General features: G+C 36.3%; 1 protein-coding gene across 3 annotated transcripts; it reads right to left on the bottom strand.

Annotated features, from left to right (window-relative positions):
• Positions 1-1,389: 1,389 nt before the first annotated feature.
• On the bottom strand, positions 1,390-21,113 carry LOC139761962 (uncharacterized). 3 transcript variants are annotated; one of them, XM_071686689.1, is made up of 5 exons: positions 20,929-21,113; positions 15,806-15,899; positions 14,804-14,908; positions 13,062-13,124; positions 1,390-11,730 (listed from the first exon to the last, which is right to left on the bottom strand). In XM_071686689.1, exons 3-5 carry the CDS (start codon positions 14,904-14,906, stop codon positions 11,531-11,533), a joined length of 366 nt encoding a protein of 121 aa, XP_071542790.1. In that variant the 5' UTR covers positions 14,907-14,908; positions 15,806-15,899; positions 20,929-21,113; the 3' UTR covers positions 1,390-11,530. The 3 variants fall into 3 exon arrangements, with proteins under 3 accessions (XP_071542790.1, XP_071542789.1, XP_071542792.1); XM_071686688.1 differs by lacking the exon at positions 15,806-15,899 and having other exon boundaries at positions 20,929-21,111; XM_071686691.1 differs by lacking the exons at positions 15,806-15,899; positions 20,929-21,113 and adding an exon at positions 20,766-20,917.
• Between the last annotated feature and the right edge of the window lie 2,870 nt (positions 21,114-23,983).

The raw sequence follows: 23,983 nt of genomic DNA, 5'->3' as shown, positions 1-23,983 counted from the left end.
GAAAGATTGACCAAGAGGTTTATATGTGTCAGAGATGGAGGGAACGAGGAGAAGCGGGAGACCAAATTGGAGGTGGAAAGATGGAGTGAAAAAGATTTTGAGTCATCAGGGCCTGAACATGCAGGAGGGTGAAAGGCGTACAAAGAATAGAGTGAATTGGAATGATGTGATATACCGGGGTCGACGTGCTGTCAGTGGATTGAACCAGGGCATGTGAAGCATCTGGGGTAAACCATGGAAAGTTCTTTGGGGCCTGGATGTGGAAAGGCCTGTGGTTTCGGTGCATTATTACATGACAGCTAGAGACTGAGTGTGAACGAATGGGGCCTTTGTTGTCTTTTCCTAGCACTACCTTGCACACATGAGGGGGGAGGGGGTTGTTATTCCATGTGTGGCGAGGTGGCGATGGGAATGAATAAAGGCAGACAGTATGAATTATGTACGTGTATATATGTATTGAGATGTGGATGTGGAAAGGCCTGTGGTTTCGGTGCATTATTACATGACAGCTAGAGACTGTGTGAACGAATGGGGCCTTTGTTGTCTTTTCCTAGCGCTACCTCGCACACATGAGGGGGGAGGGGGATGGTATTCCATGTGTGGCGAGGTGGCGATGGGAATGAATAAAGGCAGACAGTGTGAATTGTGTGCATGGGTATATATGTATGTGTCTGTGTGTGTATATATATGTGTACATTGAGATGTATAGGTATGTATATTTGCGTGTGTTGGACGTGTATGTATATACATGTGTATGTGGGTGGGTTGGGCCATTCTTTCGTCTGTTTCCTTGCGCTACCTCGCTAACGCGGGAGCCAGCAACAAAGCAAAATAAAATAAAAAAAATAAAATATATATTTATTTATTTATTTATTCATTTATTTTGCTTTGTCGCTGTCTCCCGCATTTGTGAGGTAGCGCAAGGAAACAGACGAAAGAATGGCCCAACCCACCCACATACACATGTATATACATACACGTCCAACACACGCAAATATACATACCTATACATCTCAATGTACACATATATATACACACACAGACACATACATATATACACATGCACACAATTCACACTGTCTGCCTTTATTCATTCCCATCGCCACCTCGCCACACATGGAATACCATCCCCCTCCCCCCTCATGTGTGTGAGGTAGCGCTGGAAAAGACAACAAAGGCCCCATTCGTTCACACTCAGTCTCTAGCTGTCATGCAATAATGCCCGAAACATATATATATATATATATATATATATATATATATATATGTGTGTGTGTGAATGGATGGGCCATTCTTTATCTGTTTCCTGGCACTACCTCGCTAACGTGGGAGACGGTGATCAAGTATATTAATAAATAAAATAATATATATTTGAACAGAAACTAGGTATTACTTATATGCATATGTATATTTTTATAATTCAGTACACAACTCACATAATCAGGTGAAGAAAGGACCACATGACAATACCATATACTTTAACTGTAATGAATATAAAGTTGCTACAAATGACACCATATACATTAACTACAATGCATATAAAGTTGCTACAAGTATGTGATCTGCAATAACATCTTCATAAAAAATATGAAATTAAACTTTTTGTTTAGTAACAAACAATCTTGTGTGCTATGAACACCTCAATTAGTAATGTAGAAAACAATACCTTATCAAATTACAAAGCTGACAAACTGTACCATCAAGATGTGTTTAAAGTTCACTATTCCTGACAACTTGTTACATGAGGCACACTTGTCAAAATCTTGTATGTCTAGGCTGCTATGTTCATTAGCTGTAAAAGTGCTATCCCAAATCTATGAATATCTAACAGAGAGCACTTGAATTCTGCTACATATACTAATAACCAGAATTGCTATCCTAAATCTTTGAGTATTTCATAGAGAGCATACCTGATTACTGTTACACAATTTACATATATGCGTAAAGGATTTATTGAGGCAGTGTGACATTGCAATGAGACAAGTAGGAGAAATAGAAGTGACTGTTATATAATTAATCTGTCAATACATATACCTTTTCCTGCATTTAAAACAGGGTGGTGCTTGTAAAGTTTTACTCAAAGCATTTTGGATATCGGCCTTCTCCACATCTACGTTGAATATTAAACAACAGCTTATGAAATCACCTGTTGGTTTAGTTTTCAATTCATTAATTTTTGTCTTTACTTGCAGTAAAGAAATAAGACTGAGTACAGTACAATGATGGTCACTGAAGCATGTGTACACAAAGTTTGGAATGAAGTAAACAAATGGAAAACAGCAAGAGCGTGAGTATGTTCACTATATGGGGCTGCAGTGCACATGTACAGTACACAAAATGGAGAACCACAAGTAGCACAGCTGCCAATCCTTTAATGCAACTACAGAAATCCATCCTTGGGTGAAGGCTAGTTGATTAATCATTTAGGTTATATCAGTTAACTTTTGCTTTTGTGTATTATCTCTAAACTGAAAAGTATACTAACATGGTATTTCATTCCTAAATTAATTTTTCATTCATGGGTATACCTGTACACACAGGCCACACATACTTGTGATGTAATAACCTCTTAATGAAGTAACTTGAGAATCATAATACATTCTAATATAACTTTCACTTAAGTATACACAAGCAAAAGCAACTACAGAGACTGATCAATCCTATATTCCAACACTTGCATACTAAAAGCCAAACCTGTTATAAAGGAACAATTATATAATCTTGTACATTATTCAGACCAATGCATCTTAGCTGCATCTAATGCCTAAAGAGTTGAGCTGTGGTGTGATTCAGTAATGTGAGTGCGTGTAAATATATATTTTTTCATTTTCATACGTTTGCGATTTCCTGTGTGAGCAAAGTGATATCCAGAACAGATGAGCAAGTCTTTGTGGATAAAAGATCCTGATTTTTCCCTTTCCTCTGTTACTTCTTTTAGCATGTAATACAAGAGGGAAATATTTCCAGGCAACTCCCCCACCCCATCATTTGCTTTGTATGACATGCAGAGATACTGGCAGTATATAAATATATATATATGCACATTTTCATACTTTTGTTAGAGAGGTAGCACTAACAATAGATGAAGAAAGACCACATCCACTCGCATCCATTCTCTAGGTGTTGTTCATAATGAACATGTATATATATTTTCCTCGTTTGTCGTTTCCCAAAGATTGGTAAAGCCAAGAACATATGAAGAAATGGCCTCATTGAAACCAAAGCCCTCTACAACTTCCTGTGATAATATCTCATCCACATTATACCACATCCTCCAATTTACTTTATCCCTTGCACCCTCCTGCATGTTCAGACTCCCAGTACTCAAAACCTTTCTCACTCCAGTTTAGTCTATCCCCTCTCCTTGTTCCATCTACTGACACATACCTTCTTTGTTAATATCTTCACTCATTCTCTCCAGATGAGCAAACCATTTCAGGTTAAATTCTGCAGCTATCTCAACCATACTCTTTTTATTACCAAACCCATCTCTTGTTCTATCATTTCATACTTGATCAGCCCTTCTCACAGTACATACTGTTCAGACACTTAATTTCCAACACATTCATCGTCTTTCACATTTTTTCATCCATACAACACAACTGGGGCTACTGTGCCATCTGAAATGGGGATAAAAAGAAAGAATACTGCTTATGCAGGAGCATGGTGGTGGGTTAAAAGTTTTCCCCTTCATCATTGCTTTCAAAAGGAACGTGGAAAGAGCCATGAGAATTTTTTTCCTCCAAGGCTCAGTCATCTGTTCCTGACAATGTTATCTTGCTCATGAAAGAAAAAATGAACACACATGAAAGAATATTCCAAAAAAGGCCCAGTCCTCTGTTCTTAACGCTACCTTGCTAACGCGGGAAATGGCAAATAGTTTGAAAGAAAAAAGAAAGATATATATATACACACACACTCACACTCAAATGCCAAAGTCTATATAAGCACTAACAAATTGCTCTACAAACTGAAATTTATATCACAGTTCGATTGTTCAACTTTTTTTTTCAAGTAGACCATTAAGCCAATTGTAAAAACATCATCCTTTTGGACTTCCTATGCATTCAAACCAGAGACTTTTTCTTACATATTCAAAAGAGAAAACTGTAGATACAAAAGTTTACAAATTCAGCTTGAATACATGCACTACAAACCCACTGAACAGCCTCCTCTCACCTGACGATCTTTAATAAATATTCTGTTTCCCTTAAAGTCGCTTTTCTACACATTTTTTCACAGTAATTACTAGTGATTTTGACTTCTACATCTGGCTACTACCATTTTAATTAAATATGATTGCCTAGTTATTCCCCTTTCCCATCCAAATCACCGTAACATCCCAGTGCTTCAAGTAAACTTCATTCAAAATTCATACTAGTTTCATCTTTACAACACTTAACTCCTATAATATTTTCAAGAAAATTTATCCGATTCATAAAACATTCTTAGAAATGGCGATGCTGTAAAATAGTCATTAGCAACATTCTCGTACATGCCAGGATAACAGTATTTTACTTTTGCAAAGGATATGCCTTCCCTATAAAAAACATGGAGACCATTGCATGTTAACTAATTTTCATGACAAATCTCATTCTCAATCATGATGTTACCTTTCTCATCAAACACTTCACATTATTAAGTAAATAAACTTGAAACACATAAAATTTGGTCCATCCTTTGTCCATCTGCCTAACAGCATTAATTAACAATAGCTTTTGGGACAAAAAACAAACTACAGATTTCAACAATACAACATACTTAACTATACACCTAATAATGAGGCACAATGCACTATGTCAGGAGTCCATTGCAACATTCTACTTCTTTCATAGAGAGGATCTAGTGCATGATTGAAACATCTAATTTATAAATGAGCAAACATTAAAGAATTCAGTACTGGGTCAAATCAGAAAATGTGAATCACATTACGTCCTACGTCTATAAGACCCCAAAATTCCTAAAGAAAAGATAACAATTTTCTCTTAGGAAAAATATGAAACTACATAAGTTTGGAACACCAGCTCAAACAACAGCATAATAGCAATAATGCAGCAATTAAACCCATGAACAATTAAGGAACAGCTTTCAAGCCATTTAAAACCAGGAAATGTAAAGTATGAAAAGTAAATTTTTCTTAGCGAACTGGATAGAAGCAATGCAATATACAACTCGTACATTCTCAATAAGTAGATTGTAATGAAGAAATAACTCAATGTATATAACTACATCTGTAATTCTGAGTATTTGTCAATAAAATTTTTTTACAGTATTGTAATGCAACTCCAAAATGTGCCTGTCTAATACAGACAAAAAGGATTCTCCATCCGTTCCCTAACTAGCATTGTACAAATCACAGTTAGGTTACAGCCCTGATAATGATGAAGAATGGGCAAGCCACAGCAAGATATATATTTTGAATTTTGTGAAAAAAAGGGTTTGTATAAACTTATATTTGACCCATTAGAAATAACTATACTAACTTATGAAACAAATAATGTAAATAAAACAAATCAGCCTAACAAATGTTCGTTTAACTTGCATTACCATGAAGATGTAATGAATATAGCAAAAATAGAAATCTTTCACACCAAAGTTAAAAATCCACTGGTTTACAAATTCTGTTCTTCTAAATCACAGAAAAAAAAAAAAAAACATTTCTAAGGTGATCTGCCCAAATCTGAAGAAACCCTCAGCATATGCCTGAGGAAATTCATGGTGCAAGTTGCCAACTATTAATACCTTCACAACTATAACACCTTAACAATTTCATCATCTACAAGTAATATGCCTACATTTAGCATTCTGTGTTTCATCGGAGAAAATAAATTTTTCATTCTTGTTTGTATGATAATTTGTCAACTTACTGAACCCCAAACAGAACATATGCATTTTTGGCTTAATTTACTGACAAAAATTTGGTCAAAACCTTTTCTATACCTTTTCAAATATTATAAATTTCATGTTTAACCATTAGTTTTTATGGGCCTACAGTATAGCAGCTGAAAATAGTGTTTGCTTGTTATACATATCTGACATAATCAGCCATATGAACTGTATACATATAATGAGGGAAACATCAAAAAGCTTGAAGAGCTATTTGGAAGTGTAAGGCAGTACCTGTAAAGCGAGAAACATCATAACAAAATGAAGACAAAAAAGCAAGTGATGGGATGGTGAATGGTCATGAGAAGTGATAACTAGAAATTTAAAGACAAGCTTTTCACACCATGAGTAAAAGAGCATAGAAAATAAAGATACCATATGTGAGTAAAGAAAAACAAAACAACAAAAAAAGCCTGAGAAAATGAGTGTTCAATAATGATGTAATAATGTTGGTAAGAGGACAAAGCATATGTCAGTTAAAAAATTATATAACTTTTTCTCAACAAAAAAGTATCAGCAGGTCAAGTGATGCACTAATGTTACATCATACATATACAAACAATTTTTTTTTATCTTTTGGGAGATGACAGTTGTACCTTTGGTGTGCTAAAACTAGGGGGCATAAGTTCAACTCTGGGAGACATCTAACGTTCAGTCTTGATCTAAATTTGCTTATCATGACTCTAATGTAAAGAACCCCCTAAGGACTAAAAATATTTAAAAAGGTGCACAAACGTCATTCACCACAAACTAATAAAACAAAAAGGGGCTAATAATGACAGAGATGCACAAAATATTTTTTGCTAGCATGCATGATAATGAATTTTGCTTGTGAACCTGTTGTTGTCTGACAATGCTGGAAGTACTAGTTTGGTCTTAGGTATTTTGCAAACTTAATGAAGGCTAGAGCCTAAACTTTCAAATTTTTAGATCTGCAAGGTAAAAAAAATTAGGAGATATAGAGCAAGGAAGATAAAACCTGTTCTCTGCAACTAAACTGTGGATACATAAGAAATAAGTGCATATAATGATGTATCTATAATCATCATTTCCCGTGTCAGTGAGGTAGTGTCAAGAACAGATAACTTAGTACAGGTTCGGTCCACTGACAGCATGTCGACCTTGGTATACCATACTGCTCCAATTCACTCTATTCCTTGCATGACTCTCACCCTCCTGTATTTTCAGGCTCCCATTACTCAAAATCTTTTTCACTCTATCTTTCCACCTCTAATTTGGTCTCCCGTTTCTCCTTGTTGCCTCCGCCTCTGACACATATATCCTATTTGTCAATCTTTCCTCACTCATTCTCTCCATATGTCCACATCATTTCAACACACCCTCTTCTGGTCTCTCAACCAAACTCTTCAAATCCATACATATGTATATATTCTATTACTATCATTATTATCCAATCCCAGGAACCCTTCATTGGGCTCCTTGCAGTTTTTGCACTCCACAAAGGAACAAGGAAATGATGGACTCCTTTAGAATGTAATCAGCATGGCTGTTTCTCCTTTTGGCCCATAGACTGAGATAGTTACTTCTCAGTCATGGAGTAACCACTTGCAGGTGGAGTCCATTTACACCTATATACCTATACTCTCCTGATGTAACCTGACTCCACCTACAAGTGGGTACAAGGGAGCATATCATCAATAAACAGAAAGGAGTACAGTCTTGTCTTGGACCATTTTCTCATTTCAAAGAAGTCATGCCCTTATGTTGTGTGTGGCCTTGAAGCTGCAGGAGCCCCATAAAAGTGGTTTTGGGGTTACATAATATCTTTTAATAATATCAAACACGTCACAGGCAAAAGCATTTTCGAATCACAACCAATCAGGTGATAAGTGAATTGAGTATCAGATACTGAATGAACAAATAATAGGTCCTCTGGTGTTTGTAGACCTGGTTCTTAAATGCAGAAAGGTTTTTGGATTTGAAAAGAAAAAAAGAAAGAATTCCACAGCTAAGCTGTTCAAGGATGTTACAAAAGTTAAAACTCATGTGGCCATCACAGAGAAACTACACGAAGCAGTAGCCTGACATGTGCCTCATCTAGACAGGTGTCGTAGTAAGAGCTGAAAAGGGTGCTAAAATTGTTTGGATATGTGAACAGGATGAGTGAGGAGGGATTAAGAGGATATCTTAGTTGCATGCACATTACAACAGTAATGCATTCAAATGTGAAACACTGTACTGTCATCACACACCTCAATGGTTAACAATTTCAAGCTGAAAGTATCCTGAAGTCTTCAAAGATACCTTTAAGGGCTTTACAAAATTTCTAACCAATGCCATATTCAAATGATAATGAAATTATATCTGAAGAAAACCTATCAAACTGGAACAAAATTTCAGTGATACTCTCATGCTAAACTTTCTCAGACTGAGTGAAAAGACACCAAAGTGAAGAAATCTCATCAGACTGGAATAAAATCTCAATGTAATTTCAATTCCATCTATCCCCAAATGAAGTGAAACCAAACATTAAAAAAATGAGCAATTCACTGCAACAATACATTCTCCCTTCCTTCAGCTCTTTTACATGGATCATCATTTAATGCCTGCCAACTTGAAATTATAATCTGTCAAGCAACAGTAAGGAAAATGAAGATGAGGCATGGAAAAACTAATTAACAAAACACTTAATCTACAATCAAGACTATAATGTATAAAAAATAAATGTTCTTGTTAAACGGCAAAATAGACGATATGAGGTCAGCAATTTCATCAGGGAATATGAATCAGAAGTCATTAAACTCTACTGGCACAAATATTTGCAAGATGCAATTTATCACATCTCCATTTTTTTAGTAAAACTAACAATTAATGCCCACAATCCCTTGATATTAATTTTACAATGAAATTTTCAAGCAGTGAAAAGACCAATATTACAAGAAAATTTAAGGGTTATACTTTTACTTTCCATAACAAAAAAATGAAAAAAATAATCAATATGAATATGAGACTATCAGACAGGAGAAACAATAGCTGTCACAAAAATTATCACAAAGTTAACATGACGACTCTGTCACAGGTCAAACACTACCATAAGTGACTAAAGGTACTTAAACTATTTAGGCACGTAATGGAAAAGTCAAATATTGATTAAAGAAAGTAATACTGATAAAATAACATTAAGGATAACAGAGGAAGGAAGACATAGCCCTACATACAGTAATACTAAACTTCTATTCCTGTATATGTTAATATGAGCTGTTCAACAACTAATCCTACACAGCTGACTAATGCTGTGTAACATAAGGTGTTCTTTTTACAAATAATACATACATAGCTTATAACTTCTTTAGTGTCCCCAAATTCTGTAAACGTTTTTGTACAAGCAACTGGAACAGCAGGAATTTTGAAATGCGCAAAATACAGCAAGGATCCCAAGTCATAAAAAGGACTGCTGCACCATATATTTTTGAACATTACCTTATGCAGTGGTTAGACATACTTAAATATTAGAAAACTGAAAATCTAGCTCCACACTTACTGTATATATTAGGAAAAAATACATCACTATGGTACAGCACCATGCCATCTCTATGGATCTGGAGAAAAAACTTTCAGAAATTCATGAAAAAATGAGGCCGAGCCAAATCCCACTGATCTGGGTAGTGTTGTTACTGTCGGTTCCTCAAAAAATAACTTCTTAGTGTTCTCTTTAAAGCTAACTTTGCAGTCAAATGCACGTATCAGTACACATCTGAATGCATGACAGCCTGGAAAACTTAAAAGGGATTTTTTTTTTCAAGGAAAATACTTGCATTTGACTGAGGTATTTGAATTAATGAATTACAAATATAACTATCTATGCCAGACTTTTTTTTAACATTTACAAGAAAAAATTCAAATTTGGATTCAAATTCTTATTTTTTTCACAAAAGTACTTGGCTGGTGAAGTTTTGGATACTTTCCAGTATGAGAGCTCTACCTGAAAATGGACACTCAAAAAATGTTTATAAGGTTGTCATTTTTGCCTCCTTTCAAAATTCCTTACATATCCTCTGAACACTACTGCATCTCAATACTGCCTGTGACAATATATGGATATCAGTGCAAATATAATTCAATATATTGTCTTCTGTTACCAGCTAGACATGAGTGCAAGTACATTTTACTAACAATGTGCTTAATATGATTTATATACACACCCATGAAACTTGTGTTTATTGTATTTGATTTGTGGTTGTAAGAAAAAATTAGTATAGATAAGCAAGTATCTGGGGTAATAAACATAATGAGGGGGCATAAACAAATGAATGCACACTAAGTATGACATGATCATTAGAAGTTGATTAACCTATAGCCACTTTTGGTAGACTAAGAAATTTCTGAAAGTTTCCAGAGGATGTTTATGAAGCACCCCAAAATGTGGAAAAAATAAAATTTTCAAAAAGATTGTAACACATACCACACATTACCACATATAAAGAAAGTGTAAACACTGACTACATTAACAAAGTTCATTGATAAATGCTGTCCAGAAATGTTACAGTTATGGGTGAGCCAAGTATAAATTTTTTTATACCATTTAAGGTGTTATAAATATGCCCAAATACAATCAAAAAGACAAAAATCTTATAACATACTTCCTTTGAATTTCAACAGTGCTTCATCTTCTCTATATGGTTTGAGATAAACTTTATAGCTGGCAAATTATACAAACCTGTTACTACCTTGAAATTTGTTATATGTGCATATGGAAAAGCTTTTACAACTATAGTATCATTTACTCAGCTCAGTTTTATCACTAACATAACTATAGTGAATCTAAATTTACCACAATGCCAACCACAATTTCATCCAGCATATTCTCTTTAAATGTCAGGCAACTGCAAGTTGCTAACATGTAAAACATATTGATGAGAACCAGTTTTCCAATCATACAGAAAAAAACACTAATAAAACTAATTAGTTTCAATGGATATTATCTACACACTGTTCTTATGACAGTATTACCTTACAGAAAATTAACATGGAAATGCTGAGATGATAATAATAGTTTGGACTGCTTATCTTTGGACTTCAAATGTCTTTTCTACTGGAGGGCATATCATATGTACTGTAATTTACATCTAGCCATGTTTCCAAAGCAGGCCTGGCAAGACTGCCTGAACATGCTGTGGTTATACAAGAGATAAATTTAACTTGAAAGTTCTTAATCTTTTATTATCACACTTTCCAGAGGAATGTATATTACTAAATGATAAAAACAGAGGAATGATGTATCCCTGGTGTCTTTTTTTATGAAGAACTTTCATAACCATTTGTCACAACCCAAAAGAACACCTTCACCAAATACAACAGTAACAACTTTATAATCCTCAAAAGGAAATTTTAGGTGCATATAAAGGAATTCATTACGCAACCTTTAGATTTTTTAGAAATGACAAAAAACATTCCCTTTGAATTATACCCATATCATATAATGAACACACAACAATATTTCAATGTTTATGATATGCAGTTGCTTTAGTTTGCAATCAAATGTGGTTTGAAAATCCTCATAAGCCCCACAAAAACAATGTAATAAAAACACATTACTCTAAAACAAACAATATTCCAACTAAGCATGGCTGCTTTCCCTACTGGCCCACAGAGTATAGTTTCAACTAGATTACATTCACCAAAACTAGCCAAGCCCACTCTCAGAACTAGCTTCTTGACAGTGGTTTCTGACAACACTCATTTGTATTGCCAAAGGTTCACCAAGTTGGAGTTGTCTTCTCTCTGCAAACTTAAGCAGCTGCTCTATAGTTATAGAACGGATGTCTACCTCCTCTTGCAAGGTCTGTCGTTCTTGCAACAGACCTACCAGCTCTCCGGAAGCCTCTGAAAATAAATGTAATTTCCAATGTCTTTCTACTTTACATGTGTAATTAGGGTAGCAGGGTTATGACTGCAAAATCCTATTGCTTAACTTATGCAAAGTGACATTATGACAGTTCTCTACCCCAAGGATCTCCTTGCCAGGGAGTTGGCTGTACCCAAATTCGCTAATCTGAGAAGTTGAGTTTGAGACCTGCACACAAAATTCTCACAAAAGATACATATGGCCTTTGTCTTACACAACGATCCTGAACTGTACCTGCTCTCCAAATAAATACATTCATATTACCGAGAGGAATTTCAGAGAGTTTAAGATGCATACAAGTGTAGTTATGAATTAGAAATTTCTAAGGAAAGCTTCGTTAATTATTTTAGGTGCATTCATGAGAAAGTTATAAGGTAAGAGAACATTTAGCAAATAATATAAAGAACCCTCCCTAACATGACAGTGAGGAGAAGAGGCAGTGGATTCAGCAAAGAATTCAAATTCTCTGGGGTCCCTGTTGAGGTAATCACAATCTGAAAAAACAATTAAGCACATTCTAAACAGATGTGTTTGCAGGATTGAAAAGGGATTTACACTTCTGAGGCCTCATCTTTTGAACTTTGTCAATTATCACACATCTCTTTAAATTTCCATATGCTGTCCACCTTTACAGTTTCATCATTAAGTTTATTCCATTCATCCACTACTCATCCTACTGAATAAATGTTCTTTTCATATTTCCTAATTACTTTCTTGCTTATTTTCATGCTACTGCCTGTGGTTGTTCTATCTTTGCATCTTTCAAAAGACTATTCACTTCTGTCATCAAATTAGTTTAACACTTAAAAGTTGTAACCAAGTCACCCCTGACTGTCCTCTCTTCAATAGTAGACAAATTAATAGCCTTAACCTCTCAATAACTCAGCCCCCTTAAGCCTTTTACCATATTTGCTGTGCTCCTCAGGACCTATTGATATTTTGTTTTTTATGTCAGGTGACCAATCTTGAGAAGAATATTCTATTTTTGATCTAATATATGGTATGAAGAGATTACTGAATATTTTCTTATCCTTGTACTTGAACGAGATTCAATTATTTGCCAGCACACAGTCTGTCCAAATCCTTCTCACATAGAATTCCCAGTTGCTTATTTTCACTAAAACAATATTCATATCAACACCTTCTATCACTGTCTTCTATCCTCATTACTTTCCATTTACTATGGAAGAATGCATGGAATGGTGTATGCAAGGGAGGCATGTTAGGACAGGGATAGATGGAGACTTTTGCCGTGGCCATCTCTTAATGGGAGTTCCCAGAAGGAATGGATGTCAGAAAACAGACCTACCTTGTACTATGATATTTAACTCCTTCTTCAACTGTTTCAGAGTGTGAAGAGGGAGATAAGACACTGAAACAAAAGAAAAAGTGTAATTAAATAACCTCTATCTATGATCTTTACACAATATGACATGCATCTGGCAAGCAACACTAACAACAGTTTAAATAATGTAAGGAATGATATGAATCTGTGATCAGATGTTCATCTTAGTATCTCCACACATGAAAACTAATTGAAAATTTACACCCAAAATTGCAAATAATCACAGTAGCAATGTATTCCTCAATGATGCCAAATTTGTTGATTTTTTTTCTAATGACTGGCAAACCACCAGTAACAATGCCTATGTCACAGCCATCTTTGGTGACAAGAAATTAATCAGAGCTACTAGAGAGCCTAAAGGAATATATATAATATAAAAGGTCATTCAACATATTTAGAGTTTGAGTTCATAAATGGATACAGAATACAAAGAATGTTCTTTAAATAATTATGACAACAACGGTAAAAAAAAACAGTGCATGTGAGGAAAGTTCAGGACTGTATACTGACCACACTATGCAAAAGAAGTGTGCGATGTAAATCATTGACATGCGAGTAATGAATTTTTGCAAAGGGGTACTAGAGTACAGCACATCAACATCATTAGATGAAGCAGACAGGGGAATTCAGATAAGGGATAAGGTATATAAGTATGTGTAAAATGACAAAAAAGTGTTAGAAAGTATGTAATGAGTTACTTAAAACTGAAGGCTCAGGTGAACCTTTATTGATCGCCTTGCTAAAAAGGCTTAGCAGATACATCAGATGTCTGGACAGAATGAAATGAGAAAACATGATACATAAAAGGCTAATTCAAGAATATTTTCTTTTGATCTGGTTCAATCAGCCCTATGGTTTCAGAGAAAAGCTTTGAAATTTCAGAAAATTATACAATGAGCCATGTGGTGGCCACATTATACATTAAACTGGCAGGAAGGAAGATTATTGACAATTAAGACCATCCATCACTCATTTCTACAAACTTCTGGTTCAATGGAAATGATTAAAAAAATTTACTTGAGGACAATGTTGACTGATTACTATTTATGCAAAGTAATGAAAATTCGACAATTGAGCTACATGAATAGGAAAAAAGCCTCTACGTGCCAGGTATAGTTACATATTTTCTCATATTAAAGGCTAAAGGCTTTAAAGAAACATTAGGCTACAAAGGGAACTGTGAGTCAGAGAAGTACCAGCATAACAAATTTACATCACAAAAAGACGAAGGATATATTCCAAGGGCTCACAGATACATCTAAGGCAACAAGATTCACTTCAACTGGTACAAAGATTAAGGGCCAAACAAAATCTCAAGGTAACTGTTCTTGTATGTATATGTTACATCTATGTACAAGTATAACATTTCCATGTTAAATGAGGATACATAAAAAAAATGAAAAATTATGAGGGGTGATAAACATAAAAAAATAACATGGTTGTAAAAATAATACCTTACTGTATTTCCAGTACACTTCCCGTCACAATTTCTTGTCATATTGGCTCTTCCAATCCACCCCTCTAGTAAGTAACTTAACTATATCTATATCCATCTACCTAAAACTTAAGCTTCAAAGACCATTTCCTAAAAGTTCATATTACAGAAATTCAAATTAGATTTAATGGTGCTATGATTTAATGTCAAAGATCATACTATCACAAACTCTCCACTCTAAATGTTGTCTAGATTAACAAACTTGACATACTTTCATCTGTTGATCTTCTCCTCCACTTGGTCGTATATGGACATTTGAAAGGTGAAGGTTTGTATGGGGAGTCAGTCACTTGGATGAGAACCTCCTGCTCCATGGCTGCAACGAGAACTACGTATTTATTTTATATTTATTGTACTTTGTCGCTGTTTCCCACGTTAGTGAGGTGGCGCAAGGAAACAGATGAAAGAATGGCCCAACCCACCCACATACACACGTATATACATACACGTCCACACACGCACATATACATACCTATACATCTCAACATATACATATATATATACATACACACACACAAAGACATATACATATAAACATATGTAAAAGGAATAATTTGTTTTTATATCCTTCTTTTGCACATCTAATATCTGGGGCTCTAAATACTGCATAAACAAACCTATGTGCATTAACTGCAAATGAATTATATATTCAGTTTGTATGCAGCAAATGAATTATATATTCAGTTTGTATGCACTCATGTGCCTATCAATGCAGTAGGTGGGGGGGGGGGTGTTTCTGGCACAACCATCAAGGATAAACATGAAAGAAAACCATGAAAACTGTGAATTCACCACCAACTAGTAGTATATTAGTTTCCCTTTCCTCTTTATACACAGCGAGGTGTAAAGCAATTTAGGGTCCATCTTTGCCCAAACTTCATGAATGGCCACTTCCAGCATAGATAGTGACAAAGCATCCCTATAACTTCAATTTCATTTTCATAAGTGCCCACAAGTTTTTTGCCGGATTAAAATCTCGTGAATTCCAGGGTCAATCACTGAAACACTCCAATGCACAGTCCTAAACCCAATTAGTGACTAGCTTGGCAGTGTGGTAAGGAGCACTACATTACACAACTACTTCGGCCTTGCATTTTTTAATGTATCTGGAAAACAGTCACAGATGCTTGAGGTAGCTATGTCTGTTCATACGTTCATTATATGAACAACACTTCAAGATCCCAACACCATAATAAGTGAAATAATCGCATACCACATGAGAAGCAGGGAACTTCAAAGTGCTTGTAATGAAATTGGGGTCAATAGATCACAGCCTGGTTGACTGTACACAGGCATACCATGGCCACCTGTCAAAGAAAAGGTGGACTCATTATTCCACAAGACACTTTAGAATTTAGCCATATCCCACACTACACATTTCTTGCAAATGTTAAGACTTTTTTTCTGACGTCTATGGGTTTCAAATGATTTGGGAAGCTGCAACTCCAGTACTTAAGGTCCACATGTACACTGTGCTGCACTGTACTTACTGACACATCGCTGGGTAGTTTAGGGTTTATTCTTTTGCTTTCAAGCATGGATCTGCATCCAGTGATGTTTAAGAACATTAAGAGTGTATGAAGAGATTTTTCTGGCCTTCCCAGTTCTTTTCCCATGGGTTAATGCAGCAGTACCACTGCTATCATTAAATTTCTCTGCCCATCGTTCTACTGATCTCAGGCTCACACCGGTAATATTATAAATATCCTTAAGTGAAGAAAGAGACAGGAGGTCAAGAGAAAGGTGCAAGAGGTGAAAAAAAGGGCAAATGAGAGTTGGGGTGAGAGACTATCAGTAAATTTTAGGGAGAATAAAAAGATGTTCTGGAAGGAGGTAAATAGGGTGCGTAAGACAAGGGAGCAAATGGGAACTTCAGTGAAGGGCGTAAATGGGGAGGTGATAACAAGTAGCGGTGATGTGAGAAGGAGATGGAATGAGTATTTTGAAGGTTTGTTGAATGTGTCTGATGACAGAGTGGCAGATATAGGGTGTTTTGGTCGAGGTGGTGTGCAAAGTGAGAGGGTTAGGGAAAATGATTTGGTAAACAGAGAAGAGGTAGTAAAAGCTTTGCGGAAGATGAAAGCCGGCAAGGCAGCAGGTTTGGATGGTATTGCAGTGGAATTTATTAAAAAGGGGGGTGACTGTATTGTTGACTGGTTGGTAAGGTTATTTAATGTATGTATGACTCATGGTGAGGTGCCTGAGGATTGGCGGAATACGTGCATAGTGCCATTGTACAAAGGCAAAGGGGATAAGAGTGAGTGCTCAAATTACAGAGGTATAAGTTTGTTGAGTATTCCTGGTAAATTATATGGGAGGGTATTGATTGAGAGGGTGAAGGCATGTACAGAGCATCAGATTGGGGAAGAGCAGTGCGGTTTCAGAAGTGGTAGAGGATATGTGGATCAGGTGTTTGCTTTGAAGAATGTATGTGAGAAATACTTAGAAAAGCAAATGGATTTGTATGTAGCATTTATGGATCTGGAGAAGGCATATGATAGAGTTGATAGAGATGCTCTGTGGAAGGTATTAAGAATATATGGTGTGGGAGGCAAGTTGTTAGAAGCAGTGAAAAGTTTTTATCGAGGATGTAAGGCATGTGTACGTGTAGGAAGAGAGGAAAGTGATTGGTTCTCAGTGAATGTAGGTTTGCGGCAGGGGTGTGTGATGTCTCCATGGTTGTTTAATTTGTTTATGGATGGGGTTGTTAGGGAGGTAAATGCAAGAGTCCTGGAAAGAGGGGCAAGTATGAAGTCTGTTGGGGATGAGAGAGCTTGGGAAGTGAGTCAGTTGTTGTTCGCTGATGATACAGCGCTGGTGGCTGATTCATGTGAGAAACTGCAGAAGCTGGTGACTGAGTTTGGTAAAGTGTGTGGAAGAAGAAAGTTAAGAGTAAATGTGAATAAGAGCAAGGTTATTAGGTACAGTAGGGGTGAGGGTCAAGTCAATTGGGAGGTGAGTTTGAATGGAGAAAAACTGGAGGAAGTGAAGTGTTTAGATATCTGGGAGTGGATCTGTCAGCGGATGGAACCATGGAAGCGGAAGTGGATCATAGGGTGGGGGAGGGGGCGAAAATTTTGGGAGCCTTGAAAAATGTGTGGAAGTCGAGAACATTATCTCGGACAGCAAAAATGGGTATGTTTGAAGGAATAGTGGTTCCAACAATGTTGTATGGTTGCGAGGCGTGGGCTATGGATAGAGATGTGCGCAGGAGGATGGATGTGCTGGAAATGAGATGTTTGAGGACAATGTGTGGTGTGAGGTGGTTTGATCGAGTAAGTAACGTAAGGGTAAGAGAGATGTGTGGAAATAAAAAGAGCGTGGTTGAGAGAGCAGAAGAGGGTGTTTTGAAATGGTTTGGGCACATGGAGAGAATGAGTGAGGAAAGATTGACCAAGAGGATATATGTGTCGGAGGTGGAGGGAACGAGGAGAAGAGGGAGACCAAATTGGAGGTGGAAAGATGGAGTGAAAAAGATTTTGTGTGATCGGGGCCTGAACATGCAGGAGGGTGAAAGGAGGGCAAGGAATAGAGTGAATTGGAGCGATGTGGTATACAGGGGTTGACGTGCTGTCAGTGGATTGAATCAAGGCATGTGAAGCGTCTGGGGTAAACCATGGAAAGCTGTGTAGGTATGTATATTTGCGTGTGTGGACGTATGTACATGTGTATGGGGGGGGGGGGGGTTGGGCCATTTCTTTCGTCTGTTTCCTTGCGCTACCTCGCAAACGCGGGAGACAGCGACAAAGTATAAAAAAAAAAAAAAAAAAAAAAAAAAATCCCTTAAGTGACTTATTTCCCATGTAAAGTACATATATACAAGATATTTTGTCACTTGTAAGGTAAATATTTTCAACCACAGAAAAAAAAAAATCCAGGGAATAAGTGGAGAGCACAATAATGCATTCCCACCTCCTGCAATAGATAAACTGTTACTGAAGTGGGCTCATTAGGTAAGCTGGCATGTCTCGTAGTTGCCACTGCTCACTAGAGGGCACCAACTTCACTGGCATACACCAATATTCTATAATATATATTTCTATAACGAGGAGAGATTGTGAGAAAGTATAGGTACACGAAACAATTCTGAAAATAAAAAAGCATATGGAAGCATCAGTCAACTTCCCCTAGTAGTCTGGATTTCTATAGTGTCAAAATCTATCCAATCATCAGTGTTAATGCCAAAATATGCTAAACAAACCCATAATTTCAGCATCAGGTAACCTGTTAAAAGTAAATAAAAAAAATACAGTGACTGCTAGTGCCATTTACCCAGCATCCCCATAAACACTATCGTGTCTCCAATGACACACCACATTGACCTTTCTGTATTTGTCCTTTAAACCTTAACTCGTAGGGTTAGCTATGTGGAGTTTGCTCAAGTACTGTTCTCTACTCATATCACTTACTTTAATATCAAACCCTAAGTTTCCCTATTCTTCATAACCCTCTCCTATATCATCTTGTTCAAGAGGAAATGCATTTTACCACTTCATAAGAGCTTCTAATAGATTCCAACACCAATAAAGTGGCAGGACTAAATCTGAGCATTAATGTGGCAGGACTAAATCTTAGCATTAATGTGGCATCAATCAAAAAGTTGTCGTGGTGGACAGTCTAAATTTTGCCTCACTGGACTGCATACTTTCTTTTGTGAAAACTCAGTATCACTGTTTTCTCTCTTCCAACATATGTCCATATTTTCATTCCTTCTATAGGGTGATGACGAATTGAATAAGGTAGCACAAGAAGAGTAAATAAAGTAAATACCATCATACGATTCAAACTTTCAAGAATACCCTTCTGCATTGGTGGTAGTCGTAACTATAGCAACTTTTCTTCTAAAGAACTTCTTTAATTCATCAAGTGGTGCACAAGAAATTAAAAAAAAATTCAAGTCCAACCTGTAATTAACTCTGATCACTAACAAGGCTTTTCTTCTGTTGAATTCCATTGGCCTCGGCCCACTTTGATTTTCATCCATAAGCATTACTTAACCTAGGCTAAACCAGCCTTATCTAATCTATAGTTGCTTGACCTACCATTATCTAACCAACCTAATCCTATCCTTGCATGAAGAAAATATCCCTTTTCGCAGGTACTGAAACAAGCTTTGGATAGCGAGTGATTCTGTTCTACAATCCTAAGTGTTTAAATATTATAATAAGACCTACGGAGTGTAATCTGGAGCATTATAATTCATTCTGCAATATCAGCTAAGGCAATAATGGAGGGCTATGAATATTTGGGGAAAATGTTGCGTTAACTCATAAAAAAGCTTTGGATAGCGAGTGATTCTGTTCTACAATCCTAAGTGTTTAAATATTATAATAAGACCTACGGAGTGTAATCTGGAGCATTATAATTCATTCTGCAATATCAGCTAAGGCAATAATGGAGGGCTATGAATATTTGGGGAAAATGTTGCGTTAACTCATAAAAAAGTATACAAAACACTTGTAAAAATCACAGAACTTCTGAATACCTCACCTAACCTTTGTAAAAGTTGATATTTACCTTAACATTTAATATTCTGGTCGAGGTATACATGTAACACCCATGACTGGCCACTGCATTATCATACAAATGTCAAAAGTGTGGCGTGTCATGCCATCACCTCAAATCCTAAATAGCAACCATTCCATGTGATCCCCAGCGACACATCAATTTAGTGGTGATGTATTTCTACAATAAACTCGACATGTATGAAAGGTTTTCACTAGTTGTGTTAATTTTCTAGAGGTGGTTTTTCTATTTTTGTATGCATTTGTTACTAGTAACCACATTTTTCCTATTACACGTTACCCTCAGTAAAAATGCTGGACCTAACATCATAAAGTATAATGCGACTCAAACTCACTACCACTGAACAAATTCTGTATAAACTAAACTAGAACTGTAGAATACACTACTCTACAACTGTAGGATACACTACACAACATTTATAAAACTGGTAATAGACCTACATGGCCCATACTAAGCCAACTATCAATTATTAATAATTATACATGAAAATTACAGTTAGGCCAAGACATGGGTCTACATCCACGTGGGCCCAGATCTACAGTACCTACAGTAACTAATAAATTATTGAGACAAAGATTCCAGTTTGATTATTCAGAAACGACAATGAACTACATACGCATCCCCAAAATACGCTTTTACCTACATACCTTTATAAAGAATTCCACTTAGAGAGCCCTAATAAAGGCCTTTATGTTACCTGCTTCTTTGCATACATCACATAATTAGAGAATAGCTATCAGGACAACACTTTGACACGTCAACCATCACAATGTACAACTTGGCACTGGTTTACGGCTCCTTCCTCCTCACCTGATGTCTAATACAGGACCACGAGTCTCACCAACGCATGGGAGGGGGGGCGACTCAGCGTCACAGGAAGTGTTGGTCAAGGAAAAAAAAATAAAAAAAACCTTGAAGTTAAGGGAAGCTTGTCCCCGCCCAAGGCAGCCGCTCCGCTGCCTAGCGACTGTCAGCTGTGTTGTGGTAAGGAGAAATGCACCACAGAATCGCAACTTGACACTACTACCATAATATATAGTTTGACGTCAAATACCTCGACCGTAACGTTCTCTAAAATGAATCATAGAAAACGTTAGAATTTCTTGAAGATAAGAAATATTAGGGGTAACTATATTTCTTTATCCTTTTTTTTTCCATAAGTCGGGTCGGTATTTATAAGTATTTTATAAAAGCTGAAGGTTTAAATACATCTTATATATAAAATATGATTATGATTAATTCAAACATCATGCTACAGAAGTTCTTATTTGTGCTCCTTTCACTTCTCACTATATACTTACCTTGCTCAACTTTCTCCTTTTATATTCAAACTTTTTGCCTCTCGTTTGAAAGTGAAATTGAAAATATCAAATCATTTTACTTTTAAAGAGGAAAAATAATCTTTGTCTACAAAGTTATTATCTACAATACTTGCATAAAGCTATTTAAGAACACGGTTTTCTAAATGATATGTCGGAATATGCATTTTATGTGTAAACCTTATAAATGAACTGAATTTATGTGAAACAATGCAATTCATACTATTCTATGCAACACACACATCCACTTACAGGAGCCCAGTGCACAAGTTACACATGACAGGTCGTCTTGTGCCAATGACGGCACCTCGAGCATACACACACACACACACCCCAACACGTACCATTAATGGCACACCGAGCATGCACACTCCACCACTGCCACTAAAGACACACCCGAGAACGGACAGCCCACCTGTGCCACTAATGGCACACCCGAGAACGGATTGTAATGACAATAGCCTGTGTCAAGCTTACTTTTGGTGGATCTTCTCAGATACACACACACACACACACACACACACACACGGTGAGCGTCTTACTTCTCACCGAATTACTCTAACGTGAACATTTTGATTAATGATTGAAATGTTTTTTTTCCCTAACGGCTGTTGTACGAATTATAAGTATATTATGAAACTAAAATCCGGTATGCAGCGTTTGGAAACCAATAGAATAATACTCTATGGCATATTGCATCAAAAAATTTGAGCACTGCGCCATCTATTTTCACGAGGCACAACTAAAAAGGTAAACCAGTTGAGACCTTTAACAATTGCCACAAGTTGCTTTCCACGTCAAACGAAGTTGAAGACATTAGCCTTTCTCAGTACAGACCTCTTATCAATAGTCTTCCGTTGTTCTCACAGAAATGCTCATATGTAGCTTGCTACGACTGCATGCAAAATGTTTCTTTCATTGCCAAGTAAAGAATTTATATATATATATATATGTATATACAGATATAGCTATATATCTTAGTATTTCTATATGGTGAATTAGTCTACCATTGTACTTTACAAATGTCATGGTTATCGAGCTACCTCGTATTATTTTCACAAGATTAGGAATAGTTTCAAGTATATATCTTTCTCTACTTTTCCATAATTATAACACATTCGAAGGAATTTGAGTAGATTTTATATATATCATTTAGGAGTGACTGCTGGATTGCAGGATCCGCTTCAACAGACAATGGGAATCCCCAAGAGGTTTTTTACCGAACGATAAATATTGAAAAGGAATTCTGAGAATTAAGTATGCATGTAAAGGACAGGGGATTCCTATTTCTCGATTCACCTTTAACCAAGAAATCCATGACATGAATCGAAATCACAGCATTTCGAAGATTATTAGCTTAAAAGTATTGGTAACTAAGATCCTGAAGAAGCTTTGGAAGAGATAATACGTTAGATAAAGAGACTATAGCTACAGCTTCCTGCTTCCCCGTCTGAGAGAGAGAGAAAAAAAAAGTGGTCCTAGAAGGTTAAACTCCCAAACTCTAGATATCACGTTTTCGTTGACCTTTTGGTTCAGCGCGAGCAATGTATAATAAAGTTTAACCCTGCTTTAGAAACTTTTTGATATACAGGTACATTTTTCTTTTCAATGTCAGCGCCCTTGAAGAACCAACTTCGTACTGAACCAAATTCCTTTTCTGCAAATTACGCATATTTCTCTTTACCTGTTCACTTCAATAGGTCTATAAGACTTTCTTGTTTCTTCTTTCTCATTCAAAGAACGAATTATCATGTAACACGTCAACAAAAATTGGGAGCAATTGATGCGTAATTTCCTAATATCTTGTTCACTCGTGTGTTCCTACTTTACCTATAGGCATTTGCATGTTTTCCTACTCATCCCAGGAACAAATTCAATATTTTGCCCAGCAGGGAGACACCATTTCGCTAAATACGTATTATTCCGTGACCAATAGTTCTATCAACAAAATATTTTGTAGTTTTATGGTTCACATTAATGTATGCCTCGAGATAAACTTTATTGTGCTGTTTTCCGAGCAATCAAGGAGCCTATTCCGTGTATAACCAAACACTGCAATCTCGACACTTATTTTCCTCTTATCCATAATCATTGTGCTGCATCCATGTACAACCTATTAGTATATAACTACATGAATTTATCTCATAACACGTTTAACAAATGCGTTCTGCTAACAGAGCTGGCTGACCACCAACTTTGAATGGCTTCATACAAGTGCTTTGTTATACCTGCAAAAAAAGCACTAACTCATTTTGAACACTGCGGCAATGACTGATGCATGGAACCCAAGCCCGATTCCATCATATAAACTGTTTGCTTGTGTATTTCCCCTTTATTATTTACCTACAACTCATGCATTATTATGAAAACGTCAATCAAATAGGGTTTTATCACCGTCCTGTCTCCGGTGATTCAAAGAATATCCTGTGCCAAGATCAGTAATAAGAAATACTTTCATGATGACTATCGTTAGTTGGCCACTTCTCTCTTGGGTACTCACAAGCTTCAAATGTTTTTCCTTCTTAGCAACCAAATAACCTTTCGCG

This window comes from Panulirus ornatus, chromosome 42 (assembly GCF_036320965.1).
Source record: "Panulirus ornatus isolate Po-2019 chromosome 42, ASM3632096v1, whole genome shotgun sequence".
Taxonomy (NCBI): domain Eukaryota; kingdom Metazoa; phylum Arthropoda; class Malacostraca; order Decapoda; family Palinuridae; genus Panulirus; species Panulirus ornatus.
The sequence above is the reverse complement of the archived record's forward strand: the minus strand, read 5'-3'. Positions and strand labels throughout refer to the sequence as shown.

Excerpts from the sequence above, each read along its gene's own strand:
- LOC139761962 (XM_071686689.1), bottom strand. The coding sequence starts at position 14,906 with ATGGAGCAGGAGGTTCTCATCCAAGTGACTGACTCCCCATACAAACCT. Across the intron at positions 13,125-14,803 it reads GAGAAGATCAACAGATGAAA|TGTCTTATCTCCCTCTTCAC; the intron begins GTATGTCAAGTT and ends CTTTTGTTTCAG. Across the intron at positions 11,731-13,061 it reads GTTAAATATCATAGTACAAG|AGGCTTCCGGAGAGCTGGTA; the intron begins GTAGGTCTGTTT and ends ATTTATTTTCAG.